The 21,155-nt window shown below is 45.6% G+C and overlaps 1 protein-coding gene across 1 annotated transcript in view; it reads left to right on the top strand.

Moving 5' to 3' along the window:
* Positions 1–13,313: 13,313 nt before the first annotated feature.
* QSOX2 (quiescin sulfhydryl oxidase 2) overlaps positions 13,314–21,155 on the top strand; it is a 70,370-nt gene continuing 62,528 nt past the window's right edge. Inside the window, exon 1 of the mRNA XM_040324131.1 lies at positions 13,314–13,605. Coding sequence (XP_040180065.1) covers positions 13,356–13,605 — 250 coding nt within the window. The 5' untranslated portion in view covers positions 13,314–13,355. The remainder of the gene's footprint in view (positions 13,606–21,155) is intronic.

The following is a 21,155-nucleotide window of genomic DNA, read 5'->3' as shown; positions in this document are numbered from 1 at the left end:
GCCCGCACAAAGTTACGCGGTCGTACGAGAATCTGGCCCTAAATCTTTCCGAGGTCAGCTGAAGTGTCCTCTGGCCTTTTCGGACGTTTCCGAGGCTCTCTGGCACCCCCCCCACCTCTGGTCGCATGCAGTATTGCGTGCCATTGAGGTCAATGCATAACAAATTATTTTAGTTTCCATTGACTTCAATGGGGAAACTCGCTTTGATATGTGAGTACTTTGGATTACGAGCATTCTCCTGGAATAGATTATGCTCGTAATCCAAGGTTCCACTGTAATTCTTAAACCAGACCTCCTCTGTAAATCTAAAGTGGTAACCTTTAAATGCTTTTAAAGTGTCGTCTATGAATATTAAAATTCTATTTAATTTTAAAGTGACTGGGGTGGGACAAATTGTGACAAATTTAGATGGGGGCACCCGTATTTAGTCTTGCCTAGGGCAGCACAAAACCAAAATACACCACTGGTGCCAATAACATTTCACCTTGTAATCGCCACATAATCTGTTATAACCATATTAAAATGCATATTTGAATTACATACAGTTCATATAAAACATAAAACATTAGATTTTTACAAATAACTTAAAAAAAAAAAACAATTACAGAAAAAAAAAAAAATTCAACACAAATATGCACAATATTTAAAAGGATATATGTATTCTGAAAAAATAATTGCAATCATGTATTAAAACGTCCATTAAAATGAATGATTAAAGCTTTTTTCCACAAATGCGCCCATACTGTAGATGCACTGCTAATGAAGATGCATGTCTGTATGCTCAGGAACTGTCCATTCCATTGTCCACTATATATTAATATTGTTTTCCCTAATGCAGGTAAAAGTATATATGTACAGTATATGTGGAAAGTAGGTAACAGGTATTTATAAGTAGCAAGGCCACATGGACTGGGTAAAATTAGTTTTCCTGACAGACTCCATGGCAGCCTACGTGTGGGTTAACCCCGCCTCCTCTCCAATGCTATAGGACGCCATACCCATAAAAGTCAGCTCACCCTTCAGTACTGTGTTCCTGTTTGTCCTCCTCCAATGGACCTACATCATGATTGTTCCTGTTGGCGTCACATCGGATGTTACTGGATGGTTGGCACACTTCTTATGCGGTACAGCTTTAGACCCAGCCATGGGCGGGCAAATAGCTTCTGAGGCATTAGATACCCTAATGGTGGAGGAGAGTTGCCTCTGTGTGCCTGAAGGACGGACGCATCAACGGCTGGCAAGGTCTGCAATCCATCTTCTTTCTTCATGGCAGTCGCTTCTATGTTTAATTGTCTGTCTGTCTTTTTCTTTCTGCCCCTTTTTATAAAAGTAAATAAATAATTCTGTGTCCCCAGCCATTCCTCATGGTGGCTGGAAAGCTTCTGTGTCCCAGCTCGCCGCGGCATTTCCTGGTTGCGGCCGTCGCAGCTCGCACATGCGCGGAAGCTTCTGCGAAAGCGAGGCTTGGTCGCGCATGCACAGTTCGGCTGTTTCTCGGCGGCTGCGCAGGCGCCGTGCGGCTGCCTCCCACAGCGCAGGCGCGAGGTGGGGCGGCGGTGACATCACGAGCGGGGGATTTGAGAATAGCTGCTCTCTCCTGCCAGAAAGGGATTCTCCGGCAGTGAACAGAGGCAGCTGCACAAGCTCTCAGCTCTGGTCTGCAAGATCAACTTCTCTGCCTTGGTGAGTCCTGTATGCAATACTATTTAGGGGAATGTTGCCAATCCCAAAAAAAAAAGGGAAAATGTCTAGAAGGAAAATCTGTCATTATGTTGTCTTGTTTTAAAAAAAAAAAAAAAAAATGTTGTTATTTTGCCCTTTTTTTAGGTATTTTATTAATACTGTTACCATTTATATGTATAAATAAAACGTAGATGTACATATATGTAATATAGTGGAGGGCAAACAAGACTGTTGATCTTTGGCACACTTTGCAATTCTGAGGCTCTTTGCTATGCAGACCACCCGTGTCGTGACTCCTTCGTCCAGAGGTCATGGACAAGTCACCGCCCTTATGTGGCGGCCCTCACACACTAGGCATGTACAGGTGAGGGAAGTGGCTGAGGCACAGTCGCAAGTGTTGGCACTTATAATGTCATATCTTGCCTTCCCCGATTCCTTTTTATCTTTCAGCCCTCTTCAGGTTGGATCCTCAGGTCATGGTCCAGAACGACAGAGACCTTGCCAGGCCACAACATTATGCTTATAGTCAAATCCAGATTGGTCTCTCCGTCAACAGCCGAGGAGACGTTCCCCATTCCTCCTCCAACAAGGAGATGTTTCCATTCCTCCTTCGGACAGAGGAGAGGTTTCCATCCCTCCTCCAACAGAGGAGAGGTTTCCATTCCTCCTCCAACAGAGGAGAGGTTTCCATTCCTCCTCCAACAGAGGAGAGGTTTTCATTTCTCCTCCAACAGGGGAGATGTTTCCATTCCTCCTCCAGCAGAGGAGACGTTCCCATTCCTCCTTCAACAGAGGAGACGTTCCCATTCCTCCTCAAACAGAGGAGACGTTCTCATTCCTCCTCCATCAAGGAGAAGCTTCCATTCCTCCTTCGGACAGAGGAGACGTTCCTATTCCTCCTCCAACAAGGAGATGTTTCCACCCCTCCTTTGGACAGAGGAGACGTTCCCATTCCTTCTCCAGTCACCTCACCCACCACCATTACAAATCGCTCTGGTTGCAGAGCCTGCTGGGGATGTGGGACACGAGTCTTGGAGGGAAAGTCACTGTGTGACCCTTGTTTTGCCCGGGTGGTTCGGAAGGAAGAGACACATAACAGATGGAGTCTCTTGTCAAGCGTGTGGTGCAGCATTCCCTAAAGAAGTGGGATACAACCAACATGTGGAGCCAGTCTACCACCTTGCCTGGCTCCCTGGCTGACGAGGCCCAGAAAGATCCAGGTCCATTCCAGCCCTACGATGCCTCCCCAGAGTCCCCAGGTTCTTTGGTCAGTGTTTTTGAAGGAGATGAATTTGTCGGAGTTTCCCCACTAGTCCCGAAGTGGGAAGAGCCTTCCATTACGCCGGCTAAGTAAAGGAGATTCTACCTGGGGAAGGAATGCGCTAACATTTCGCTTATGGTGAATTTGAAAGATAGCATTGATGAAGAATGGACCAAAATGGCCAAGTAAATTTCTAAAACCTCTAGACTTTATCCTTTCAAAGCAGAGGAGGTGAAACACCTGGACAATTCTCCCCTTGTGGACGCAGTATTGATGTGTCTGGCTAAACATGTCACCTTTTTCCCTAGAAAATGCTGCATCCTTTAAGGATGGGCTTGAGAGGAGAACAGACCAAGGTCTTAGGAAAATGTACAGGTTAGCTGGTATGGCTTGCAAACCTGTCCTGGCCCTAGCAGCTTTGTCCAAGGTGGCGGAAGCTTGGACAGAAGACGTGGACTATGTACTAAGGAGGGAGCTTTGATCGGCCTTATCCACCTGTTGGCCTTGGCTAGGCTGTCCTTGGTCACAACTGAGTGGACCTTTTGGTTACGTCCTTGGCTCGCTGATAGACGCCTGTTTGGTCGGAAGAGACTCCAGCCTGGAAGGCACAGAATTGAGTGTTCATGAGAAGCACGCTCGTTTAGGCCCAGACGGGACTTCAAGAGTCTTCCTGGTTTGGAGAAGAATGGTTTGTGGGGTTCAGTGATAGACCTAACCTATGTAAACAAGTTCATAAAACATGAAAGGTTCGAGATGGAGTCTCTGGCTACCATTCAGCAAATTGTTCAACCAGGAGATCGGTTAATCTCAATAGTCTTGAAAGATGCCTATTTTCATGTTCCTGTGGCAGAGGATTTCCACTAATACCTTCGGTTCCAAGTTGGGCAAAAACATATGCAGTCCACCTGCTTCCCCTTTTGAGCTGCCATCCTCACCTCTGGTATTCTCAAGAGTTCTTCTGGCTTTGGTGGCCCTCATCTGGACGAAGGGATACACTTGTACCACTACTTTGGCGATCTCGAACCTAGTCAAGAGCAGCTGCTGGTTCGCAAAGAGCAGATTACCTCCATATTGGTAGATTTTGGGTAGCTCCTAAACCAAGAGAAATGCCAGCTAAAACCAGTCCAGCGCTTGGTATACTTAGGGCTCAGTTCAACACAGTGGAGAACACCATCTCTCTTCCAGTGGGGAAGATCCTGGTCATCCTAGAGAGAATTTCTCTGGCTCTGAGCTCCTCACACCTGAAGGCATCACAATGCCTGAGAGTTACTAGCATGCTGGTCTCTACGACCCCCATGGTCACTCAGGCCCTATGGTGGTTGCACACTCTTCAGTCAGGGTCTCTTCAACAATGGAAATCAGGGGACGTCAAGCAATCGATTGATATAACTTCATTGGTGAAAAACAGCCTCTTCTGGTGGCTTCAAAGCATCGCTCCCATCTCCTGAGTCTTGGTCACAGCCGATGCCAGCAGTGCTGGTTGAGGGGCCCTCTGCAAGGCAGAACTTGCACAAGGAAAGTGGGGTGCCCGTCATCACAATCCAACTTTGAATATTTGGGACCTTCGGGCAGCCTGGTGTGCTCTTCAGTCCTTCACTCATCTCCTAAAAGGGGGAGGCGGTATTATTGAGGGAAAAAACAAGAAAAAATCTGCGCTATCAGTGTGATGAGCAGCCACAAACAATCTAGTGAAACAAGAAAGAGTGAAAATATACAAAAAACAATTAAGTGGCGCTGAAAATAATGATATTAAACGTGTTATAGCAAATGTGAATCAACAACACATTACAATGTGAACAAATGAAAAGTCCATATATGGTGAATCAAAGGAGCAGTGAGTCACTGAAAAATGCACTGCTGGTAAATGATCTCCTATGCTGGACGATTCTATACACCACGGTGAAATGAAATGGATGAATCTGTGCAAAGTTAACCACCACCAGGAGGGGAGGCTTACCGGAAATATTGAACCCTAATAAGCGTACGCTTAGAGGGTCAATATAGATTATATGTGAGTTGGTGGAACCACATCAATCGGATCTGGATATACCGATAAGGCGATGGCTTGATAACATCACTTTAAACCAGAGCAGGGGGAGTGACAGCGTCTTGATGGTAACTCCCAAGGGGTCAGATCATATCCAGGGTACATAAAAGAAAACAATTAATGAAATGTATTAACGGTTAAAAACACTTACAGTTTCGATAAAAACAAAGGGCATCAATAGAAAGTTGTGCATGGCAGCAGCAGAGTCCCGACGCGTTTCGCAATAGTTTGCATCATTTGGGGTAAACTCTGCTGTTGCTACCATGCTTAAATATAAGATATGACCCCATCAAACCATTTCCTGGGCGTACACCCAATCCGAGATCACTTCCGGGTTGATTTGTCATGTGATGTAACATATATATGGGGATAGTGTAAAAACAAAATTAAAAGGCTAAGAAGCCAGTATGTTTGTATATTACAATGATTTAAAAATTTGAAAAGTGAGAAAACTTTTACAAACCTCAATCCTGGACACAAATAGGTTTAATAGTAAGAGTCCATGATGGTCACGTGGTGTGTCATGTAAGAGATTGACCTTTCATACTGGCCAATAGAATAAAAACGTGTAAGGTCACATGTGTAGTGGCTCCACGTAAGGATCAAAAATAATTGGCATAAAAAGGGTATTAACATCAAAAGGATTAGTGGGGGCTGGAGGACGCAAATCTACCAAACCAAACATGACTGCAACTGTCATGTAAAAGAAAAACCCCCCAATATGCCTTGTACGGCGCCTACAGAATATGCTGTCTCCATGGGAAGTTATGTGTGCGCTGTATGTGGAGGCGCTGGGCGGAGCGGGACGTCAGAATCGTGACTGGCGTCACCTGACATCTCACGCTGCGCTCCACGATGCGCTCCACAAGGTAAGACCGCGCTGACGTCATGTAACAGCGTGAATGCGCCGTGTCTGATACTGACAGTGGGCGGAACAGGATGTCAAAGTGACGATTCGCGTCACATGGCACCCTACGCTGCGCTCCACCTTGCCTTCCAATGATCGGAATGCAGCTGCACGCACGCCCAACTCACGTCTCAAAGCAAAGTGCACACCAGCTGACAACAGACGCGACCCGCTGTGCAGTGCGAAAATGCAAGACAATGGTCCCAGTATAAAAGAGAACTTATATCTAACTAGAACATTTGAGAATTAAAAAACACAACCAAGTGGGACAAATCCTTAATAATGGATGTATAAATTATGATAAAAATTGTAATAAAAAACAAACAAACTCAAATTGATCCGGGAATTTTTTTTTTTTTTTAATTTTAAAAATTGTGCCTGTTAAATATAACTAAATCAGCAGGCATATGAGAATAAAAAATATTTTTGTATATTTATATATGTAATGATCTTCTGTCCACAAATTAAAGGGAGAGAAGATATAATGATATAAATCCTGGAAATGATCTCTGATTGAGCGGACTTCCAAATATATAAATATCTTCATACAAATATATGATGTTCTTGCATGTATTATTCCCCACACATATATAATGTATTGCTACATATATTCAATGAATTAAAAACAGAAAGAAAAGAATATATTGGTACATGGATTAGGCTGTAAATCTCAAGATGAGCCAAAGGACATATTTTATATAATAATATCTAACACAAACCTAGGACTTATTAATAAATGAGTTAATGTCCCATTCTACATTGAGTCCTGACGGTGTGTGTGTGCCAAGTTCATAAATCCAAAAGGTCTCTAATTGTGATACCCCACAAGTTTTGGGGGCACCCCTCCATGGGGGGACAAACTGATCTATTACAAGAAACTGGGTACCGATTGGATTTCTGGCATGGTGTGCTTTGTAGTGTCTGGGTACTGTGTGGTGGGTGTCCCCAGCTAAAATGAGAGCTATATGCTCTGCCACTCTTACAGAAAACTTGCGAATGGTGCGGCGAACATATTGTTGGCCGCAAGGGCAAGTAATGAGATACACTACATATTGAGTAGCACATGTACAGAACCGTTTGATCGGGTACACTTTCCCCGTAGTCGAAGAACGAAATTCCAGACTCTTACTTCTTCCAGAAATATTATATTGACATACTGTACATCTTTTGCATGGATGGTAACCAGTAAGCTGATGGAAAAAAGTCAGACGTGTTGGGGGGTTAATAATATTGGGAGCAATCTTGCTCTGGAGTGTCGGTGCTCCCCTGAATATTACTTTAGCCCTTTCGGGCAAAACTGTCCCCAAAACACGGTCGTTTTTTAGAATGTTCCAATGTTTGGATACAATAGACTTAATCTGTTTATGTTGAGTTGAAAATGACGTAAGTAGAGACCATTTGAAATTGTCATCTTTCTCTCGTTTGGGTTTATATTCCAATAGAGAGCTCCTATCATTCTCCAAAACAGTCTGAAAGTCAGATTCAACTGATGTAGGGTTGTATCCTTTATCGATAAACCTTTTCTTAAGAACATCTGCTTGTACGCAAAAGATATCTGTATTGGAACAGTTCCTGCGTAGCCTAAGGAATTGACTCCTAGGGATGGAATTAAGCCATGAGGGGTGATGGCAGCTGTCCGTTGGTATGAATCCATTATGGTCAGTTTTCTTGAAAAAGGTCTTAAATTGAAAATGACCGTCCACAATACTAATTTCCAAGTCAAGAAATTGGATGGTTTCCTGGCTAGCTGTGTGTGTGAGAACTATTCCCCTATCATTAGAGTTCAAAAAATTCATGAAAGTGTTGAGTGTTGCCATACTGCCACTCCATAGGAGGAGGATGTCGTCTATGTATCTAACCCACAACACCAAAGAACCGGTGTCATAGGGATAGACGACATCCTCCTCCCACTTGGCCATGAATAGATTGGCAAGACTAGGGGCATATTTGGCCCCCATAGCAACACCGCGCTGTTGGAGATAAAATTGGTCATTGAACCAAAAATAACTACGCTTCGTAGCGAACTCTAGTAATTCCATGATAAAATCTGTCTGAAAGGACGCCAAACTATGATCTTGTTTTAAAAAATGATGCACAGCTTCAAAACCTCTGTCGTGGGGGATACACGTATATAGTGAGGCTGCATCTGCAGTAACCATAATGCAGTCTCCTGACAAGTCTACCGACTCTAATTTCCGTATGGTCTCACCCGTATCCCTCAAATATGAAGGGATACGTTGGACCAATGGCTGTAGGAAATTGTCGATATAGCGGCCGACTCTCGAGGTGACGGAGTCGATCCCACTTACAATTGGGCGACCGGGTGGATGAACGAGGTCTTTGTGTACCTTTGGTAGGTAGTAGATAGTGGGTATTCTAGGCACTGTAGGTACCAAATAATTATTTTCTTTCAAAATTAAAATGTTTCTATCGAAACCACTATTAACCAAATTTTGCAACTCTGCTTTGAAACGAGATGTTGGGTTAATGGGTAATTTTTTATAAGTATTAGGCTCATTTAAGAGCCTAAACATCTCAGTTTCATAATCTGATGTGTCAAGAATGACCACACCACCGCCCTTATCCGCAGGGTGGATAACAATGTCCTTATTTTGACATAAGGACTTTAAGCCAACATTGGATACCGAATGTTGATAAGTCAGTTTTTGTGGTATCTCAGCTAAGTCCTTTAGGACAAGGTCCTTAAAGATGTTGACTGCAGCAGCCGATGGAACAGATGGATTGAATAATGAAGGATTTGATAACCTTGAGTGTACTGTACCAGAAGTAGCTGCTCTAGGTTCATTCGTTATAGGATTGGAAATAATATACCTCTGTATATTAATTTTCCGAATGAACTTTTGGATGTCGATGAAGGTTCCAAATTTGTCCAATCGTTTAGGAGGGGCAAATTTGAGACCCTTATCTAAAACAGACATCTCTTCTTTAGAAAAAACTTTGGAACTTAAATTAAAAATTCCTAATCCCTTTGTGTTCTCCTTCGTTTTCCTTTTCTGGATTCTCTTCCCCCCTCTTGTCCCTCTCTTGGGTCGGGACCCCTTGTGTTTGAAATTGGGTCCACGCGAAAATCCCGTTCAACATAATTTTCTCGGATGGGTGGAATGAATTCTCGGTTGGGAGGTTCATGATGATTCCAATTACGACTATAGTAACTATCATTCCTCACTTCTCCTAAAGGAGAGAATCTATTATGGACTGGGATATGTGAGACACTATAATAGGGGGAACGGTCTCTATAAGGACCAGATCTATCTCTATATCTAACTGGAGACGGATTGTGAGATCTATCATCATAATTATAATATGTATTTCTTTGGTGTGAGTTTCCTCTGGAATGGCCTCTACCACCCTTGTTCCCTCTGGATCTGCCTCTGCCTCTATGATGATTGGAGGTATGAGGGGAGGAATATTGGGCCCTCAATGTAGAAGATTGAGCATCTCCACCTCTAGGGATTATTGAGGGACAACTCCTCAGCAGTCTCCTACGGAAGAAACAAGGTGGTACTCTGGGCTCCACCCTGCTCCAAGAGGTCGAGCCCATCATGTCTTGGGCCCAGAAATATCTAGCCAACTTTTCAGAAGACTTCATACCTGGAGTCCAGATCGTCCAGGCGGACTTCTGGTCGTGCAACAACGGATGGTCCCTCGAGCTTATTCTGTCACTGGGAGTCAATCCCAAGGTAGTGCAATTTCCTTCTCCTGCAACTTTAAGTTGAAAAAGTATTTCAATCGGGGGCTGTTGCAGTCAGGCCTTTGGTATAGTTACCATGACGATTTTTCCTCCGCTCCCCGTTATCCTTAGGTGCTTGCGGAGGCTTCAAGCAGAAGCGGTCGAAGCAGTGATGTCAGCTCCTTACTGGCCGATCAGACCTTGGTTTCCCCTCCTGATCCAACTCAGTGGCTGGGACCCAGTGTCTCTTGTGAGGGAAGAACTGGAATCTCTCGGGTGCCACTCGAAAGTGATTTTCACCCATTTGAAGCTCAAGGAAGTGGAGCTCAAGCAAAGTTATGAATGAAAATGGGCCAAGTCTGTCGAGGTCCCATCTTCCACGGGCAGATCACATAAAAATACGAAGCTCAGGGTATCCTCACCTTCTTTTATTCCGGCCTAGGTCTGTCTGTATCCATCAGCTTTCTTAGAGTCCAAGTCTCATCCTTGTTGGCCTTCTAGGGCACATCATGGACTATTCACCCTTTAACCCGGGTGTTCTTCCGTGGGGCATCAAGTCTTAGGCCCCAAAGAGGTCCAAGATTCCCCAAATGGGTTTTCCCCTTGTTCACAGCTCACTGTTTGAACTCAGTAACACAGGGTTCTCCCCGCTTTCTGCTTTCAGACAGTTTTTCTCTAGGCCAGGTGGTCCTTATTTCTATGCTCGGCTCTAATCCAAAAAGTTACCTCAATGTTCCATGAGAACCCAGAAATTGTCCTGCCTACATTCGGGACCCAGGGGCCCACTAAAGTTCTTCCTCTAGTCATAGATGAAATTATGGAAAGTATACCTGCTAGTCTTTTTCTTCTTTACACGCTTTAACTACCTGTTCGTCCTACACTCTGGCAGTATCAAAGGGAATCGAGCCTCGACCAGGAAGATTGAGGCCTGGATCGTCCAGTCCATCCAACAGGCCTGTAGTGCTAAGGACTTGGATCCTCTGTAGATGGTTACGACACACTCCACCAGGGGCATATCGGTTTTAGGAGCAGCAGCCCGGCATGTGGCTCCAGACGTTATCTGCGAAGTGGCCTCATGGGCCTCCATTAATACCTTTTATGTCACAATTCTGTATTTGAGCCTGCTTTGCTATCTTCTGTGATCTTTGGTTTAATAAATCCTGTCGGTTGACGGGTCAAATTAAATTTATTTCTATTCAGCATTCCCACCCGTGTGGACTGGCTAGTTATTTCCCACACGTAGGCTGCCATGGAGTCTGTCAGGAAAATGGAAAATGTATTATCAAATACTTACAGTAATTTTCCTTTCCTGATGGACTACATGGCAGACGGAGTTTCCACCCTAAAGAAACTAAAGTGTCCAAGAGTCGGCTAGTTACGGAACACAGTACTGAAGGGTGAGCTGACTTTTATGGGTATGGGGTCCGATAGCATTGGAGAGGAGGCGGGGTTAACCCACACGTAGGCTGCCATTGAGTCCATCAGGAAAGGAAAATTATGGTAAGTATTTGATAATAAATTTTCCATTTTTGTACAAACTTCCTGCTTTATCGAAGATCAGGTCAAACTGGGAATAACAATAGATATATAAACATCAAAATAATAAACTGTTGTTACAAAAAGGATACAATTATACCAACCTACAATTGGTGATACCTAGAAAACGCTTCTACTCCTGTGAACAAGACAAAAGAGGAAGGAAAAAAAATTTAGACAAAAGTTAAATACTCAGCACTATTTATGGCACAAAAAGGGCACAGGTGAGGTATGCTGGAGGGAACATTATGATTTGGGCTTGCTTTACTGCCTCAGGGCACAGACCACTTACAGTGGGGAAAATAAATATTTGATCCCCAAACAAAACAAGACTTTATAGCTGGATTCAGGTATGCGGGCGCATCGTTGCGGCGGCGTAGCGTATCGTATTTACACTACGCCGCCTTAAGTTTGCAAGGCAAGTACTGTATTCACAAAGTACTTGCCTGCTAAGTTACGGCGGCGTAGCGTAAATGGGGCTGGCGTAAGCGCGCCTAATTCAAATGAGGATGTGGGGGGTGTGTTTTATGTATATTAACTGTGACCTGACGTGATTGACGTTTTTTACGAACGGCGCATGCGCCGTCCATGTACATATCCCAGTGTGCATTGCGGCAAAGTACGCCGCACGGACATATTGGTTTCGACGTGGGCGTAAATTACGTCCAGCCCTATTCACGGACGACTTACGCAAACAACGTAAAATTTTCAAATTTCGACGCGGGAACGACGGCCATACTTAACATTACTAGTTCAGCTATTTGATGGAATAACTTTACGCCTGAAAATGCCTTACGTAAACATTGTATCTGTACTGCGGCGGCCGGGCGTACGTTCGTGAATCGGCGTATCTAGTCATTTACATATTCTACGCCGAACGCAATGGAAGCGCCACCTAGCGGCCAGCCTAAAAATTACACTTTAAGATACGCCGCTCGTATCTTAGCCTAATTTAAGCGTATCTGGTTACCAGAATACGCTTAAATTTGCGTCGGCGCAGATTCAGACTTAGGCCGGCGTATCTACTGATACGCCAGCCTAAGTCTTTCTGAATCCACCTTTTAGTACTTGGTGGAGGAACCCTTGTTGGCAAGCACAGTGGTAAGACGGTTCTTGTAAGTTAGTGGCCAGGTTTGCACACATCTCAGGAGGGATTTTGGTCCACTCTCCTTTAGTGCTGCGCTGTGAATTTATTCAGTTTTTTCAGTCCATTCTGATGTGTGAATTTACAGGGAATTTATAGCGTTTTTACAGCGATTTTAATGCATATTTCAGGAGTGGGAGTGGGAGCTGCGATAATGTCTCTAGCCAATGATATTATAATGTAAAAAAAAAAAAAAAAGGTGTTAAGTTCCTGCGTACTTCTTGTTTTTTGTGCAGAATAGTGTGGTGGAATTCGCACATATGTAAACCATCAAAAACGATTCCAGAACAATTTACATTCATGTCTATGGAGACTAAATTCGCAACGCAACGCTCTAGACTCGCACAAGACCCTTTTTTTCATCACATCGCATTCGTAGAGGAATCACAACGCATAGGTGTGAACGACCATCATTGAAAACAATTACTTTTTGGATGACATGCGAATCTAGTTTTTGTTTAACGCATTGCATCTCAGGATGGCTCTCCGTCAGCTGAAGCCAAAGCCTAATTTTGAGCATGAAGAACCTCGATCGTCGCCATCACCCGCTGCCCCACACCAAGTGTCGGGCAGACGGGGGCATACTGGCAGCATTATATGGGCACACTGGCAGCATTTGATGGGCACACTGGCAGCGTTTGATGGGCGCACAGTGGCAGCGTTTGGCACAGTGGCTGCTTTTGATGGCACAGTGGCAGAGTTTGATGGTACAGTGGCAGAGTTCGATGGCACAGTGGCTGCGTTTGATTGGCACAGTGCCTGCGTTTGATGGCACAGTGGGAGCATTTGATGGCACAGTGGCAGCGTTTGTTGGGCACAGTGGCAGCGTTTGGCACAGTGGCAGTGTTTGATGGGCACAGTGGCAGCTTTTCATGGCACGGTAGCTGCAATTGATGTTTTTTGTTTTCAGTTTGTTTGCGCTCCCCCAAAAAGCACCAGCCGTCACTGCATTAGTATTACACTCTCAATGCCTGCCCTATGTTTTCCTTTCTCCACAGAGGGCGGATCAGCTCCGCCCATTCAGGGCGTTCCCTCCGGGCTGTGTGTGTGTGTGTGTTCCTGGCGGTGACGTCACGCCTGCTCAGTATGGCGGCTGGTGTGGTGGAGATTGCAGGGATGTGGTGGCCGGTGATGGCGGCGCTGTGCTGGGTGGTGAGCGGGGAGAGTTCGCTGTACGTGGCCCGAGATCCTGGCATACATATCCTGGACCGGAAGACAGTCAATGCCGCTCTGTACAATTCCACCTCTGCCTGGCTACTGGAGTTCTACTCCTCCTGGTGCGGACATTGTATCAGCTACGCCCCCACCTGGAAGAGCCTGGCTGAGGACGTGCAGGGTAAGAGCATCGCTACACTGCCCGGGGGTGACATCACTGGGGGTAGTATATGGTGTACAGAGGGTGTGTGACATCACTGGGGGTAGTATATGGTTTACAGAGGGTGTGTGACTTCACTGGGGGTAGTATATAGTGTACAGGGGTTGTGTGACATCACTGGGGGTAGTATATAGTGTACAGGGGTTGTGACATCACTGGGGGTAGTATATAGTGTACAGGGGTTGTGTGACATCACTGGGGGTAGTATATAGTGTGCAGGGGTTGTGTGACATCACTGGGGGTAGTATATAGTGTACAGGGGTTGTGTGACATCACTGGGGGTAGTATATAGTGTGCAGGGGGTGTGTGACATCACTGGGGGTAGTATATAGTGTGCAGGGGGTGTGTGACATCACTGGGGGTAGTATATAGTGTGCAGGGGGTGTGTGACATCACTGGGGGTAGTATATAGTGTGCAGGGGGTGTGTGACATCACTGGGGGTAGTATATAGTGTACAGGGGTTGTGTGACATCACTGGGGGTAGTATATAGTGTACAGGGGTTGTGTGACATCACTGGGGGTAGTATATAGTGTACAGGGGTTGTGTGACATCACTGGGGGTAGTATATAGTGTACAGGGGTTGTGTGACATCACTGGGGGTAGTATATAATGTACAGGGGTTGTGTGACATCACTGGGGGTAGTATATAGTGTGCGGGGGGTGTGTGACATCACCGGGGGTGGTATATAGTGTGCGGGGGGTGTGTGACATCACCGGGGGTGTTATATAGTGTGCGGGGGGGCGTGTGACATCACCGGGGGTGGTATATGGTGTACGGGGGGCGTGTGACATCACTGGGGGTGGTATATGGTGTACGGGGGGCGTGTGACATCACTGGGGGTGGTATATGGTGTACGGGGGGCATGTGACATCACTGGGGGTGGTATATGGTGTACGGGGGGCGTGTGACATCACTGGGGGTGGTATATGGTGTACGGGGGGCGTGTGACATCACTGGGGGTGATATATGGTGTACGGAGGGCGTGTGACATCACTGGGGGTGGTATATGGTGTACGGGGGGCGTGTGACATCACTGGGAGAGTAATATATTGTGAATGGGGGGGCGTGTGACATCACTGGGGGTGGTATATGATGAAGGGGGGGCGTTTGACATCACTGGGGGTGGTATATGGTGTACAGGGGGCGTGTGACATCACTGGGGGTGGTGTACGGGGGGCGTGTGACATCACTGGGGGAGTAATATATTGTGAATGGGGGGGGGGGCGTGTGACATCACTGGGGGTAGTATATGATGAATGGGGGTGTGTGACATCACTGGGGTAATATATGGTGTACGGGGGGTGTGTGACATCACTGGGGGAGTAATATATTGTGAATGGGGGGTGTGTGACATCACTGCGGGTAGTATATGCTGTGAAGTGGCACTTGCGGTAGGGCTGGAGAATTCCTGGCACGCAGTGGGGGAAGGTCCAGTGGTGACGCTGGGCACACTTTTCCGTGGTGTAATGTCAGTACATGTGTGGTGTTCTTGCCTGCTGTCTGATGAATTCTTCTTGTATTTCCCATCTTTGTGTGTGAAGTGATATTCATCGTCATTGGCTGCTTTACCTCCCAGCTGGGAATTGTATTGGTCAGTTCCTGGTGTTATCCCATTGGTTATATGATTGAGCCTAGTGCAGTGAGTACCATTGGATGGTTTCGGCTTGGTATGTACATTCATGTGCTGAGCATAGGCTTACATTTGGCGAACAATTGTGATTATTTAGTGAAATATATTTTAGACAATTGAATTTTTGCCAAAACTTTTTTAGGCAGAGGTTGTCGGCGAGGTCATTGTATAAATATACAGACGCTGTTTCTGATATTTTCTGTATCAGGTGACAGTTCACTTCTGTTTAAGTAGCATGTGCAAACATCACACGTGTGTACTTGTGGCACTGTTTACAGATTATACAGTTTGTTTTATAGGTGATCACAGCTGATAAACCTGAAAGGCCAGGAAGCAGGACTCCTGTATTCGTGTCAGCTGTCACCTTCCCAGCCCTGTATGTGTTTGTCAGTTCTCACTTAGGGGCTTTTGTCAGCTGTCACCTTCTCAGCCCTGTATGTGTTTGTCAGTTCTCACTTAGGGGCTTTTGTCAGCTGTCACCTTCTCAGCCCTGTATGTGTTTGTCAGTTCTCACTCAGGGGCTTTTGTCAGCTGTCACCTTCTCAGCCCTGTATGTGTTTGTCAGTTCTCACTTAGGGGCTTTTGTCAGCTGTCACCTTCTCAGCCCTGTATGTGTTTGTCAGTTCTCACTTAGGGACTTTTGTCAGCTGTCACCTTCTCAGCCCTGTATGTGTTTGTCAGTTCTCACTCCGGGGCTTTTGTCAGCTGTCACCTTCTCAGCCCTGTATGTGTTTGTCAGTTCTCACTTAGGGGCTTTTGTCAGCTGTCACCTTCTCAGCCCTGTATGTGTTTGTCAGTTCTCACTCCGGGGCTTTTGTCAGCTGTCACCTTCTCAGCCCTGTATGTGTTTGTCAGTTCTCACTCCGGGGCTTTTGTCAGCTGTCACCTTCCCAGCCCTGTATGTGTTTGTCAGTTCTCACTCAGGGGCTTTTGTCAGCTGTCACCTTCCCAGCCCTGTATGTGTTTGTCAGTTCTCACTCAGGGGCTTTTGTCAGCTGTCACCTTCTCAGCCCTGTATGTGTTTGTCAGTTCTCACTCGGGGACTTTTGTCAGCTGTCACCTTCTCAGCCCTGTATGTGTTTGTCAGTTCTCACTCCGGGGCTTTTGTCAGCTGTCACCTTCCCAGCCCTGTATGTGTTTGTCAGTTCTCACTCCGGGGCTTTTGTCAGCTGTCACCTTCTCTGCCCTGTATGTGTTTGTCAGTTCTCACTCAGGGGCTTTTGTCAGCTGTCACCTTCTCAGCCCTGTATGTGTTTGTCAGTTCTCACTCGGGGACTTTTGTCAGCTGTCACCTTCTCAGCCCTGTATGTGTTTGTCAGTTCTCACTCAGGGGCTTTTGTCAGCTGTCACTTTATCAGCCCTGTATGTGTTTGTCAATCTCAGGGGCTTTTGTCAGCTGTCACCTTCTCAGCCCTGTATGTGTTTGTCAGTTCTCACTCGGGGGCTTTTGTCAGCTGTCACCTTCTCAGCCCTGTATGTGTTTGTCAGTTCTCACTCAGGGGCTTTTGTCAGCTGTCACCTTCTCAGCCCTGTATGTGTTTTTTCTTAGTTCTCACTCGGGGGCTTTTGTCGGCTGTCACCTTCTCAGCCCTGTATGTGTTTGTCAGTTCTCACTCAGGGGCTTTTGTCAGCTGTCACCTTCTCAGCCCTGTATGTTTGTCAGTTCTCACTCAGGGGCTTTTGTCAGCTGTCACCTTCTCAGCACTGTATGGGTTTGTCAATCTCAGGGGCTTTTGTCAGCTGTCACCTTCTCAGCCATGTATGTGTTTGTCAGTTCTCACTCGGGGGCTTTTGTCGGCTGTCACCTTCTCAGCCATGTATGTGTTTGTCAGTTCTCACTTAGGGGCTTTTGTCAGCTGTCACCTTCTCAGCCCTGTATGTGTTTGTCAGTTCTCACTCCGGGGCTTTTGTCAGCTGTCACCTTCTCAGCCCTGTATGTGTTTGTCAGTTCTCATTCAGGGGCTTTTGTCAGCTGGTACCTTCTCAGCCCTGTATGTGTTTGTCAGTTCTCATTCAGGGGCTTTTGTCAGCTGTCACCTTCTCAGCCCTGTATGTGTTTGTCAGTTCTCACTTAGGGGCTTTTGTCAGCTGTCACCTTCTCAGCCCTGTATGTGTTTGTCAGTTCTCACTCCGGGGCTTTTGTCAGCTGTCACCTTCTCAGCCCTGTATGTGTTTGTCAGTTCTCACTCCGGGGCTTTTGTCAGCTGTCACCTTCCCAGCCCTGTATGTGTTTGTCAGTTCTCACTCCGGGGCTTTTGTCAGCTGTCACCTTCTCAGCCCTGTATGTGTTTGTCAGTTCTCACTCAGGGGCTTTTGTCAGCTGTCACTTTATCAGCCCTGTATGTGTTTTTTCTTAGTTCTCACTCGGGGGCTTTTGTAGGCTGTCGCCTTCTCAGCCCTGTATGTGTTTGTCGGCTGTCACCTTCTCAGCCATGTATGTGTTTTGTCAGTTCTCACTCAGGGGCTTTTGTCAGCTGTCACTCCATAAGGTCGGATATCTAAGGAGAGGGTATTTAAATAGCTTATTACTAAACATGTCTCTTTTCAATGAACCTGTGTCCTTCTCCAGCATGCAAAGTGACAATGTCTTTGTCCTCCTGACCCCCGGGTACTGTTGCAGCGGGCATCAATGCCTGGTGCTGGGAGAGCATGTAACCTCCTCCCATGTGACAGTGCACAGGTCTAGAAGTCGGTCAATACACTTGAGGACCGCCCACCCATAATGTGCTGCGGACGGGCGGCCTGTACAGGCACAGTGACGTACTGGTATGATGTTGCCTCTTTTCCGGTTTAGGGAGCACCCTATATTGACACCCGCTGTGATTGTATCTGCTGGCCTATGAATTATGGTCTGGGACCTGCTGATTGGCTGCACGATTCTGGCTAAAATGAGAATCGGGATTTTTTTTTTCTTAGAATAAAGATTACGATTCTCGCGGCGTAGCAGCTTTCACATTCTACAAAAAAAAAAACGACGGTATATATTGGCACAATGGCACAGCTGGGCAAATGGCCGTACCTATACGTCCCCCTTTTAAATCGCAGCTTAGTGGACGTGCGTACTCCATGAGTGCCCGCGGGTCCAGCAGACTTGATGTTTGCCGGGGGCCTGCGATCCTGACACGGAGCAGCAGAACGGGAGATACCTATGTAAACAAGGCATTTCCCTGTTCTGCCTAGCAACTTGACAGGGATCTACTACTCCCTGTCATCGGGAGCAGTGATCTCTGTCATGTTGTAGCGTGCCCATCCCCCTACAGTTGGAACACAGTTAACCCCTAGTGTTTAACCCCTTCCACGCCAGTGTCATTTACACAGTAATCAGTAAGCACTGATGGCTGTATAAATGACAATGGTCCCAAAATAGTATCATAAGTGTCCGATGTGTCCGCCGCAATCACAATAAAAATTGCAGATCGCCGCCATTACTACTAATAATATAAAAAAATGCCATAGATCTGTCCCTGATTTTGTAGACGCTATAACTTATGCACAAACCAATCCATATATATATATACTCTTATTGCGATTTTTTTTTTTTTTTTTTTTTTTTTTAAACGTGTAGAAGAATGCATATCGGCCTAAACTGAGAGAGAGATTTAAAAATGATGGGGGATATTTATTATAGCAAAAAATAAAAAATATATTTTTTTTCAAAATTGTTGCTCTTGTTTTTGTTTATAGCGCAAAAAATAAAATCCACAGAGGTGATCAAATACCACCAAAAGAAACCTCTATTTGTTGCAAAAAAAGGATTTTGTTTGGGTGCAACTTCCTACGACCGCGTAATTGTCGGTTAAAGCGACGCAGTGCCGTATCGCAAAAAGTGCTCTGGTCAGGAAAGGGGTAAATCCTTCCAGGGCTGAAGTGGTTTCTAAAAAAAAAAAAAATGCGTTCGAAAGACCGCTGCGCAAAACAGTGTGACCTAAAATATTGCAACAACCGCCATTTTGTTCTGTAGGATCTCTGGTAAAAAATATATATAATGTTTAGAGGTTCTAAGTAATTTTCTAGCAAAAAAAAATCTTTTTTTTTTTTTAAAGCGGTTGTAAAGCCTGTAAGACAAAGGCATAATGAGCTAGTATGACTAGCATACTAGCTCATTATGAATTACTTAGCTTAGATCGAAACCGTCCTCGTCTCCCCCTCTGGCCGCAGACATCTCTCCGGATGGTTATTTCTGGGTATCACTGCTCTGGCGCTGTGATTGTCCGGAGCGGCGAAGACGTCACTCCGTGCATGCGCGCGGGAGCTGTCAAAGCCGGCATTAGCCATTCACAAAACCGGCATTCCCAGTGTGCCTGTGCCGTTGTCTTTTTGGGAAATATCTCCTAAACCGTGTAGGTTTATTTATTTTATTTGTTATTACAGCTGTCAGAAGATAACTTTCTGCACTTAATGTAGGAAATGCTGTATTGAGATGGTGAGGGGGGTTGAATTGAGATCGTAATTTATTTGTTTTCTTTTTTTTAGGCTGCTATTTTTAGCAGCGCTTTACCAACGTTTTTTTTGGAGGTATTTGGCCACTAGCGGGGCCCTTTTAACCCCCGCTAGTGATGGCAACCTAAAACGTGGTCTCGATTTGCAAATCGCATTGCGGGAAGCTTGTTGCCCAGAAAGGAGGGGTTTCTTTTGGTGACGAGCTTCTTGTGATGCTATTTGCTGTGCAATAATCGCTGCCAAAACCACATCACATTTTAGTTGGCTTTAACCACTAGCTGACGGCCGTACGACTTTGTACGGCCTCAGCGCGGCTCCCAATCTCTAACAGGCCGTCTTTTTACGGCCGCCCCTTTGCACGTTCCCCGCGCGCGCTCCCGAGCGCGCAGCTGGGAACTGCTGTGCTGGCTGTGTCCCTTGGACACAGCCAGTCACAGATCGCCGTGAACGGCCAATCGGAGCGGCCGTTTCCTAGGCGATCTGTGCGGCCAATGAGAGATGATCTCATATGTTTACATATGAGATCATCTCTCATTCCCGGCTCTCGCAGACAGCGGTGCTGTCAGGGGAGAGAGGAGACGGATCTGTGTCTCTTGTACATAGAGACACAGATCGGTCACCCCCCTTCCCCCACAGTTAGAACACTAATTAGGGTACACATTTAACCCCTTCCTCACCCCCTAGTGTTAACCCCTTCCCTGCCAGTCACATTTATACAGTAATTAGTGCATATTTATAGCACTGATTGCAGTATAAATGTGAATGGCGCCAAAAATGTGTCAAAAGTGTCCGATGTGTCCGCCATAACGTCGCAGTCCCAATAAAAATCGCAGATCGCCGCCATTACTAGTAAAAAAAAAAAAATAATAATAATTCTCTCCCTTATTTTGTAGGCGCTATAACTTTTGCGCAAACCAGTCGCTTATTGCGATTTTTTTTTTTATTTTTTTTTTATTATTTTTTTTTACTAAAAATATGTAGAATACGTATCGGCCTAGACCAGTGTTTCTCAACTCCAGCTCTCAAGGCGCCCCAACAGGTCATGTTTTCAGGCTTTCCATTATTTTGCACAGGGGATTTAATCAGTTTCACTGCCTTAGTAATTACCACAGCCATTTCATCTGAGGGAAATCCTGAAAACATGACCTGTTGGTGCGCCTTGAGGACTGGAGTTGAGAAACACTGGCCTAGACTGAGGATAAAAAAAAAACGTAAAAAAAAAATTGAGCTATTTATTATAGCAACAAGTAAAAAAATGTTTTTTTTTTTTCAAAATTGTCGCTCTATTTTTGTTTATAGCGCAAAAAATAAAAACCGCAGAGGTGATCAAATACCACCAAAAGAAAGCTCTATTTGTGGGGAAAAAAGGACGTTAATTTTGTTTGGGAGCCACGTCACACGACCGCGCAATTGTCAGTTAAAGCGACGCAGTGCCGAA

The sequence above is a fragment of the Rana temporaria genome, chromosome 9 (genome assembly GCF_905171775.1).
Source record: "Rana temporaria chromosome 9, aRanTem1.1, whole genome shotgun sequence".
Lineage (NCBI taxonomy): Eukaryota > Metazoa > Chordata > Amphibia > Anura > Ranidae > Rana > Rana temporaria.
Note: the sequence above shows the minus strand (reverse complement) of the source record. Positions and strands in the feature narration are given on the sequence as shown.